Raw genomic sequence first — 11,416 nt, forward strand, 5'->3', positions numbered from 1 at the left:
GAATAGTGATGATGATGGTGGAATTGTGTGTAATTGTGATTGTGGTGGTGATGAAGACATTGAAATAGTGATGATGATGGTGGAATTGTGTGTAATCGTGATTGTGGTGGTGGTGAAGACATGAGAATAGTGATGATGATGGTGGAATTGTGTGTAATCGTGATTGTGTAGGTGATGAAGACATTAAGAATAGTGATGATGATGGTGGAATTGTGTGTAATCGTGATTGTGGTGGGTGAAGACATTGAGAATAGTGATGATGATGGTGGAATTGTGTGTAATCGTGATTGTGTGGTGATGAAGACATTGAGAATAGTGATGATGATGGTGGAATTGTGTGTAATCGTAATTGTGGTGGTGGTGAAGACATTGAGAATAGTGATGATGATGGTGAATTGTGTGTAATCGTAATTGTGGTGGTGTGAAGACATTGAGAATAGTGATGATGATGGTGGAATTGTGTGTAATCGTGATTGTGGTGGTGGTGAAGACATTGAGAATAGTGATGATGATGGTGGAATTGTGTGTAATCGTGATTGTGGTGGTGTGAAGACATTGAGAATAGTGATATGATGTGGAATTGTGTGTAATCGTGATTGTGGTGGTGATGAAGACATTGAGAATAGTGATGATGATGGTGGAATTGTGTGTAATCGTAATTGTGTGGTGTGAAGACATTGAGAATAGTGATGATGATGGTGGAATTGTGTGTAATCGTGATTGTGGTGTGATGAAGACATTGAGAATAGTGATGATGATGGTGGAATTGTGTGTAATCGTAATTGTGTGGTGGTGAAGACATTGAGAATAGTGATGATGATGGTGGAATTGTGTGTAATCGTGATTGTGGTGTGTGAAGACATTGAGAATAGTGATGATGATGGTGGAATTGTGTGTAATCGTAATTGTGGTGGTGGATGAAGACATTGAGAATAGTGATGATGATGGTGGAATTGTGTGTAATCGTGATTGTGGTGGTGATGAAGACATTGAGAATAGTGATGATGATGGTGGAATTGTGTGTAATCGTAATTGTGGTGTGGTGAAGACATTGAGAATAGTGATGATGATGGTGGAATTGTGTGTAATCGTGATTGTGGTGGTGATGAAGACATTGAGAATAGTGATGATGATGGTGGAATTGTGTGTAATCGTAATTGTGGTGGTGTGAAGACATTGAGAATAGTGATGATGATGGTGGAATTGTGTGTAATCGTAATTGTGGTGGTGGTGAAGACATTGAGAATAGTGATGATGATGGTGGAATTGTGTGTAATCGTGATTGTGGGTGATGAAGACATTGAGAATAGTGATGATGAGGTGGAATTGTTGTGTAATCGTGATTGTGGTGGTGATGAAGACATTGAGAATAGTGATGATGATGGTGGAATTGTGTGTAATCGTAATTGTGGTGGTGGTGAAGACATTGAGAATAGTGATGATGATGGTGGAATTGTGTGTAATCGTGATTGTGGTGGTGATGAAGACATTGAGAATAGTGATGATGATGGTGGAATTGTGTGTAATCGTAATTGTGGTGGTGGTGAAGACATTGAGAATAGTGATGATGATGGTGGAATTGTGTGTAATCGTGATTGTGGTGGTGATGAAGACATTGAGAATAGTGATGATGATGGTGGAATTGTGTGTAATCGTGATTGTGGTGGTGGTGAAGACATTGAGAATAGTGATGATGGTGGAATTGTGTGTAATCGTAATTGTGGTGGTGAAGACATTGAGAATAGTGATGATGATGGTGGAACTCCATCAGTATTGAAACAAAAAGTGGTGAAAATCCACTTACTTTAAGAAAACAGTTAAAAACTGAACTCTACTGTAGGGCATATAATTTAGACTCTTAGAATGTATTTTATTATAATATATTATTTTAACATATCAATGTGGATATCACTTCTATCAGTTCTTGTCATTTCTATATTTGTGTATGATATATGATGTGTTGATGTAAAGCACCAGTGAGCAATTTGGATTGGAACTAGACACTATATAAATTCATTATTATTATTATTATTATTATTATTATTATGATTATTATTATTATTATTTTTATTATTATTATTATTATTATTATTATTATATTATTATTATTATATTATTATTATTATTATTATTATTATTATTATTAGTATGACGACGATGATAAAGATGTTGAAGAGGATCTATTTTTATTGTTTTCAAACTGTAACTTTCATGAATGTATAAGGTTCTTTTGATCACATTTTATGCACTCAATTCCTGATATAGAGATATTGCTGACTAAAACTTGTATCTCTTTCTTGATTCCCATGGTGGGCATGGAGTTACTTGCTGTGTCATCGATCCCCCTATGTCTGTTTTCCAATTGTTTTCTGTCTTTGTTTTGGAATGAGATACTTAGTATTGTCCTGACCCTTGCCAGAGAACTTGGCTGGGAAGGAAACAGTCGAATGTATAGTTATAGTTTTGGGAGATGATATTATTTTTTCATTGTAAACCATCTATCTTTTATGTACTGTTCTTTTTCATTTTTAAACATATGATTTGTAAACTTTTGAGTGAATTCCTCTTAGTGGGATCTTGTGCTTGTGTCTGGGTGAGACTTTTAGGTGATCTCAAACTAAGTACACTGATAGTGTGCTCTTGGAATCTACATCTGTTCCCTATTTGAACCGATTCCCCTTTGCCTTACTTTTTCCCACAAGTCCTTTTAATTGTTCATCTAGAATCTTTTTACTATCTAAATTTCTTTCTTTTTACTGGCGCTGATATGACCCAAATGTGTTGCAAGCGCCATAAAATCCTTAAAAGCAAACAAACAACTACAAATTTTGCAAGCAATTTTATCTATCCATTTACTTATCAAGCTTACTGTTGCTTGACTTTGACACCAATGCCATAGATATAGAATATCTAATGTTGTTTTTCCAATCCCATTTCTATCCAGTGGTGTCCTCCTTGCATGCGTCTGCTTCCTGAATTCAAGAAGGCAGCCAGAGATTTTGAAGGTTCAAAGGTCAATTTTGGCACAGTCGACTGTACAGTTCACCCCAACTTGTGTCACATGGTAAGGACGAGATCATGAAAATATTGATGCTTGAAGTTTGAAGGAAATAATAACGATTAATATTGAAATGTAAGCTTCAATTTATTAAACGAAGACAGATACTTTGTTTCGGGTTTCCCCTTTATCAACAAAACATTATGAATTTATCGCGTTTTGTTGATAAAGGGGAAACCCAAAACATCTACAGTATCTGTCTTGGTTAAATAAATTGATGCTTACATATAATTTTATGGTAAGGATGAGAGTTCAGCATGTTTTGTACCAGATAAATATCTGAAAAAGTTTGTATGAAACACGTGCAGACAAAGCAAGAAAAATAACATCCCAAAAATCAGTCAAAAATAACAAGAAATGAGATGAGTAGGAAAGTGCCAGAAGACAATAGAGAATAGCGACGATGATAGGGGCTCGAATCCGCAACCTTCTGGTACGACAACTCCGCCTGGCCAGGGAGAGTGTGACTCTACCGTATGAGCTATCCAACATTTTTTTAAAAAGTCGTTTCAAACTCTACGTCTATCTTGATAGCCGTTCTCCCCAACCAGACTTGAGTCATGCCAAGCTGATTTTTGGGTATTTTCACTTCTTGTTTCGTTTGGCACTTTTTCATACACACTTTTTCACGTCTTTATCTTAGCGGCGTTGAACTGCTGCTGATGCCTGGGTTATTCCAGTCTTCCATTCGAATCGACCCTAAAGGCAAATCTCCCCTGTGGGATGAATGAAGGGAATTTCATTTCTTTTTATTTTATATATATTGTATTTATTTGAACAACTCTTGACTGACATTAGGAAAATCGTCACATTCTTTACGATTCAAACACAATTTGTCTGGTTCAGGTTTGTTTTATACACAAAAGTGAACGGAAAATCTGTGTTATATTTTATTTACATGATAGTAACTTTTGTACAAACTCTATATGTTGCCCAATTCATCAAATACGTTTTTTTAAAGATAAAATTATTATTGTTGTTATTATTATTATTATTATTGTTATTATTATTATTATTATTATTATTATTATTATTATTATTATTATTATTATTATTATTATTATTATTATTATTGTTATTGTTGTTGTTGTTGTTGTTGTTGTTGTTGTTGTTATTATTATTGTTATTATTATTATTATTATTATTATTATTATTATTATTATTATTATTATTATTGTTATTGTTATTATTATTATTATTATTATTATTATTATTATTATTATTATTATTATTATTATTATTATTATTATTGTTATTATGACTATTGTTGTTATTGTTATTATTACTATTGTTGTTATGATTTAAACATAGAATTTAGTGAGAAATAATCTTCTCTCTGCCAATGTAGAAACCATAACAAAGAGCCGAGCATCGTCAGTGAATTTGGTGCCATATAAAATCTCATGTTTTGTTTGTTTCATCTTCCCCAGTACAAGATCAGGTCGTATCCAACCACCATCTTCTACAACCAGTCCACGCCCCATCAATACCACGGCCATCACAGTGCTCATCACATCGTGGAGTTTATTGAGGTTAGTCTTGTAGGGATAGCAATGGATAATAGTGATGATGATGATGATGTGGATGATGATGATAATGATGGTGATGATAATGATGGTGAAACTGAAGATGATGTAATGATAATGGTAATGATGATGTCAGACCTGCCGTTTGTACCGATTTAATCGGGACCGTCCCGATTTTATGCTGCTGTCCCGATTTCCTGATTCTTCTCTCTCACGTCCCGATTTCATGATTTTTCGCTCTCACGTCCCGATTTCATGATTTTTCGCTCTCACGTCCCGACTTTTCTTTTTACCCGAATCTTTTTAGTTAGAAAAAAAAATTGGCGGAAAAAAATTAGTAGAATTTTTTTTTTAGCGGTAATCAAATGATGAGATGACCGTATGAACCGGATGTGTATAACATATCCCCACCCCATTGTACGGTATCGATATAATGATATCGGTAATGTTGCCCAGTCATAAGTATTTCTTTTTATAGTATGGGCAGACGGGAATGAATTCGTAGGTGTTAGTGTTTCATAGAAGACATCGATACCTGTGTTGTGGTTTATTTCAATTTCGTGCACACCATGTAACGTTTTGTCCCTTATTTTCAAGCGTCCTGATTTTTTTAGACCTTCGTCCTGATTTTTTGTGTCGGTAAAATGGCAGGTCTGTGATGATGATGATGATGATGATGATGATGATGATGATGATGATGATGATGAAGAGTGTGACTTAGACAGCAATCAGAGAAATAAAGTCTGGCTTTGGTATAGCTGAGGAGGGAGAGGGGGACTTGATAGCTTTGTTGGTAAAGCACTTGCTTCACACACAAAGGGATGGACAGGGTGCAGTCAAGTTTGTTTTTTTTCTTCTGACCTCCTGTCCACCCAGCAGTGATTGGGTAGCTGGGTCTATTAGATATTGCAGAAAGTACTTTGGGTAGTTCCTTTCCAAGGAATATATAATAACAATTTTTAAAGTAGTCCTTCAGAGCCATCAGCCCCATGTATGGACAATAGAAATTGCTTACTACCCTTTAGATAAGATGCTAGTCTATCACAAAGTACTTTCCACCACATCGAATAGACTCGGCTACTGCACCTGGAATGGAGCTTGGTCCCTTTGCTTGTGAAGTGAGTACTCTACCAACTGAGCTACCGGAACCCCATCCAAAGGATAACAAGCAATTATTATTGTTCATTTCATGCTATAGAACCTGGGATAAACTCTGGCTCCATAGGCCTAAGGGCTCTCAAACACTTTTTTTCTCTTTTTCCAAATATTCTACTTGAAAGTTGATCATTTATATAGAGCAATATCAACTAAACGTGCTCGAAGTGCTTTACAAGGGGTTTAACATCTAAGACGAGACATGACGCCTGTTAGGCGATATTAAAGTTTTTTTCTGTCACAGACAATGCTGTTAACCATCAAGTACTCATTTTACACCTGGGTATGGTGAGAGATTGTGAGTAAAAAGCCTTTTCCAAGGATTCATCTATGCCTCGCTCAAAGCAGGACTCGAACCCAAGACCTTTCGATTCAAAGGGGAGTGTCATTCCACTAGAGCACATATCCACACAGAGCACATTGTCATATTCACCCTTCCTATTCATCTGACACCCCCCTCCAATTCACCCTTCCTATTCATCTGACACCCCCCCCCCCCCCCCCCACACACACACCAATTCACCCTTCCTATTCATCTGATACCCTCCCCCCCCCCCCCCCCCCCCCCCCACCAATTCACCCTTCCTATTCATCTGACACCCCCCCACCAATTCACCCTTCCTATTCATCTGACACCCCCCTCCAATTCACCCTTCCTATTCATCTGACACCCCCTCCAATTCACCCTTCCTATTCATCTGACACCCCCTCCAATTCACCCTTCCTATTCATCTGACACCCCTCTCCAATTCACCCTTCCTATTCATCTGATACCCCCCTCCAATTCACCCTTCCTATTCATCTGACACCCCCCCCCCCCCTCCAATTCACCCTTCCTATTCATCTGATACCCCCTCCAATTCACCCTTCCTATTCATCTGACACGCCCCCCCCCCCCCCCCCCCACCAATTCACCCTTCCTATTCATCTGACACCCCCCTCCAATTCACCCTTCCTATTCATCTGACACCCCTCTCCAATTCACCCTTCCTATTCATCTGACACCCCTCTCCAATTCACCCTTCCTATTCATCTGACACCCCTCTCCAATTCACCCTTCCTATTCATCTGACACCCCCCCCCCCCCCCCCCCCCCACCACCAGGACACACTGAACCCACCTGTCATCATTCTGACCAGTAGCACCTTCCAACAGTTGGTGGGCCGTCGGCAGAAGGACCACTTATGGTTGGTGGACTTCTTTGCCCCTTGGTGTGGGCCATGTCAACAACTGGCCCCAGAATGGAGAAAACTTGCCAAGGTGAGATCTCTATCTATTCGACATGGGCCGCAATCTTGATTCATATAGGCTTGTCGGCCAGTTGTTGTTGTTGTTGTCATTGCATTTCTTGCTGTTGTTTTTGTTGTCCATTTTGTTGTGTTGTTATTGTTATTATTAGTCAAGTAAGACAAGTCAATAAGAATTGCGCATTTGAAATTAACAAGCAATTTTATCCAAAATAGGCAAATATGAGAAAATTTCTAAGAATTTGAAAGTAGCCACATCAAAATTGGATTTTTAAATCAAAATTTTGGAGAGAAAGATGTAAAAAATATGATAAATTAGAAATTAGAAACAAGTGTTATGGCAATGTGAACATATAGGCAGGTCTGATGACTGGACAGAATTTTTGACTCGTTTTAACATTGTTGTCATGGAGAATATTTTATGTTGGTTTGAAAGTATTTCCATGACAACGAGTAAATTTAAACAATGAGGCCATAACAGTTTGGGGTTGTCAGACCTGTCAATAAATGCACATTGGTGTCAGGTCATTTGGAACCAAAGATCTAAACAGATAACATATTTTAACATGATAAATGTGTCTCACACACTCCAAAGAGTATTATATTGTAATTGACAAGATGTTGTATATTGTATTTTAGAGTCAGAGTTAGAGTGATACAAACACAAGAGTTCATCTTTGTGGTCAATCTGATATTGATTTTACCTTTTACCTATGACCTCCCAAGGTGGGCAAATAGGTTACTTTTTCTGTGTCTTCTCTGCCCCTATATTTCCCTCACCAAATTGCTTTCTGTCTTTATCTTTGAATAAGTCCTTCCTGAGAAACAGTCAAATCTATAATATTAGTTTTGAGAGATTAATTTTTTTTCCTTGTAAATCATCTCTCTGTTGTGAACTATGATTTTTTGTTTGTTTTGAATATGATTTTCAATTGTAAACATTTGAGTGTGTTCCTCTTAGACTGATCCTGCGCTTGTGTCTGGATGAGACTTTTAGGTGATCTCAAAGTACATTGATGGTGTGCTCTGGGAATCTACATCTATTTTCTATTTGAACAAATTCCCCTTTTCTTACTTTTTCTTGTATGCTTTAAATTGTTCATCTATAAATTTTATCTATCCCATTTTCTTCCTTTTTTACTGTCACTAGACCTGTAAATTCTCAGTCAATTAACTGAAATCAGTCAATTTGTCAAATTCAAATATTTAAAAAAAGGAAAGAAAGAAAGAAAGAAATTAAAAAAAAAAAAGAATTCACAAATCGTAGTCGAATGACCGTAAAGTAATTAGGAGTGTTCCACAGCGCTACGCGTAGCTCATGGGGACCGTTTATATTAATGATGTATATATTGCCAAGACTAAGCGACGCTTTTTATAAAAGGCGTGTCTGAACACATCCCTGGGTATTTTCACACATCCTTCGTTAAATTATTTTTTCACTTTCCAAACCTGTTGTGATCCCAACTGTAGCCAATTTTAACTGAGCCACCGAGCAATAAATTTCACTGTTTCATCTAAGCCAAAATTGACCACATTTACCTGGCGAGTCTCAAAACTATGATAAAGTAAATTGCGAATGCCGCAAGTCCGTTATGTAGACATCTTCAAATCGAAAGGTAGGGTAGATTGCTACAAGCACATTTCGATTGCCTCACGTTGTAAACAAACTGGTTGACCGTTTCTTCACTGATTGAGTACCTGATTATAAGGAACAATGGTAAGTAGCCTAATTAATTCCCGTGCAAATCAGGACGTTTTCTGCCATTGTTTTGCTCAAGCCCAAGTGAGCTTGCTGTTTTGTGGTGATTTACCTTCATTTCGATTCTTTGAATTTTTCCGCTACCTACGCCTGCCGAAGTTTCTTCTTGATAATTCACTTCTACTTAATAATTCAGTGTATTGGCCTGAAGTCATATTTATTTAAGTTTTTTTTCTGTCATTTACCGATTGAAAATCAAGTTTGCTCATTGCTACATTATTCTAATGTTCTCACAATGGCTTAGCTGTTCGTGGATCGCAATTCAGACTTGTCGAGCATCGATAAAGATGTGAGGAATAAATTCAATAGGTCATGGCTAGAAGTTAAAGATGATAATTGTGATTATTTTTCTGACTATGTCAAAAAAATTCCAGAGGCAGGAATATGATTTTGATGAAGTCATCTTTACCTATATGAATGACATGCTTATTTAGCATTCCTTCTACATCAAATTATGGCAGTCATACTTCCAGTAAGAAATAACACCCACTATTTTAATGTATTGTATTTATCACTCTCCTCTCCAATGATGCCCTTATTTTTTAAAAAATAATTGAATCTTCAGTTTGTCGAAGAGTTTCAGTCAATTTTTATAGAGCTCATTTACAGGTCTATGTCACTAAAATGACCTAAATATGTCCCAAGCACTTAAAACCTTTAACAACAAAACATTAGCCACTGGTCCATACCGACAATTGATAGGAAAAAGAGAAGAAATTTAGATGTTTTGTAGGCATTTTTTTTTTTTTTTTTTGTTTTTAGATGTGGGCAGGGTAAAAAATTTGATAATCAGAAATTCTATCAAGTAACGTCTTCGTAAAGGATTTTAACTGATACAAATCAGAAATTCTATCAAGTAACGTCTTCGTAAAGGATTTTAACTGATACAAATCAGAAATTCTATCAAGTAACGTATTCGTAAAGGATTTTAACTGATACAAATCAGAAATTCTATCAAGTAATGTCTTCGTAAAGGATTTTAACTGATACAAATCAGAAATTCTATCAAGTAACGTCTTCGTAAAGGATTTTAACTGATACAAATCAGAAATTCTATCAAGTAACGTCTTCGTAAAGGATTTTAACTGATACAAATCAGAAATTCTATCAAGTAACGTCTTCGTAAAGGATTTTAACTGATACAAATCAGAAATTCTATCAAGTAACGTCTTTGTAAAGGATTTTAACTGATACAAATCAGAAATTCTGTCAAGTAACGTCTTCATAAAGGATTTTAACTGATACAAATCAGAAATTCTATCAAGTAACGTCTTCGTAAAGGATTTTAACTGATACAAAACTACTAGAAGCTGTGGAATGGGAAAAGAAAAAAAAACAAAGAAACAAGAATTCAATGTAACATCTTCAAAAAAGAAAAAAACCAACCATGCAATGTTTTAAACTCAAAACCCTTCATCAGATAATAACAAAAACAACAACAAAAAAGTTTAGAATCTTTCATGCCAGGATTGCTGCAAGAAATGAAAATTGCATTTCTATTCGTTTTCAAAATACTTTCTCAGACGTTTGATGGAGCAGCAACATATTGCAGACATAATTATTTACAAAGAATTATCATTTTGAATTATTTTTTTCATCTATCTATCCATCCACCCACCCACCCATCCATCCATCCATCCATCCATCCACCCATCCAGATGTTGAAGGACAAACCAAATGTGCACGTGGCCCAGGTGGATTGCACCGTGCAGACAGATCTGTGCCACTCACAGAATGTTCATTCCTATCCCACCATGAGGCTCTACCCCGTAGGACATTCGGGTACCAACTATCACATGTAGGTGATTTTTGTTGAGGTGATGGCCAAAGCTAAAGTTGTTTGGTCATCATTATTGTTGTTGTTGTTGAGGTGTTGATCGTAGTTGTATTGTCATTATTGTTGTTGTTGAGGTGTTGATCATAGTTGTATTGTCATTATTGTTGTTGTTGAGGTGTTGATCGTAGTTGTGTTGTCATTATTGTTGTTGTTGAGGTGTTGATCGTAGTTGTGTTGTCATTATTGTTGTTGTTGAGTTGTTGATCCTAGTTGTGTTGTCATTTTTGTATTTACTTTGTTGATGGAGAGAAAGATAAAGTGAGTCCATGTGACTCATATATAATATATATATATATATATATATATATATATATATATATATATATATATATATATATATATATATATATATATATATATATATATGTATTAATACCGGATAGGGAGACTTTTGGTACCCCTATTAGTTCATTTTACAGTACTTTACCAATAGGGAGACCAAAATCCGGTCCCCCTATTGATTTGACCTCTAGCACATTCACTTTTCTATTTTTAGTTTAAGGTTGTCAACCCAACCGTCAAGGATATATAATTGTAAATCATAGTATTGAAGTTATTTGTTAAACACCACAGTAAGAAGAGTTATGCCTAAATTTTCACGTTGGTCAATAAGGTGACCGCCTGAAAAAAGTACAATAGGGGTACCAGTGTTTTCATCGATATATTTCAATAGTGAGGCAATATATCTTTCCGAAATTTTCTCTAAAATTCTAGAGCATTATATGGATTTTTATAGTAATGAAAACCTAATATAAAATTGTGTGAAAGTTGATGAACTGAGGAATGAACAAGATATACGAATTATAATCTATTTTTAGAAACAGATTTATCGAA

General features: G+C 35.9%; 1 protein-coding gene across 2 annotated transcripts in view; it reads left to right on the top strand.

Annotated features, from left to right (window-relative positions):
• Positions 1-11,416, top strand: part of LOC144958824 (dnaJ homolog subfamily C member 10-like) — a 78,869-nt gene that overhangs the window by 42,522 nt on the left and 24,931 nt on the right. For both annotated transcript variants that reach the window (XM_078891043.1, XM_078891042.1), the window contains exons 14-17: positions 2,945-3,064; positions 4,489-4,590; positions 6,844-6,999; positions 10,404-10,543. In XM_078891043.1, the coding sequence (XP_078747169.1) occupies positions 2,945-3,064; positions 4,489-4,590; positions 6,844-6,999; positions 10,404-10,543 (518 nt within the window). The remainder of the gene's footprint in view (positions 1-2,944; positions 3,065-4,488; positions 4,591-6,843; positions 7,000-10,403; positions 10,544-11,416) is intronic.

Source organism: Berghia stephanieae, chromosome 13 (genome assembly GCF_034508935.2).
Source record: "Berghia stephanieae isolate SIO BIC M18660-M18661 chromosome 13, UCSD_Bste_1.3, whole genome shotgun sequence".
Taxonomy (NCBI): Eukaryota; Metazoa; Mollusca; class Gastropoda; order Nudibranchia; family Aeolidiidae; genus Berghia; species Berghia stephanieae.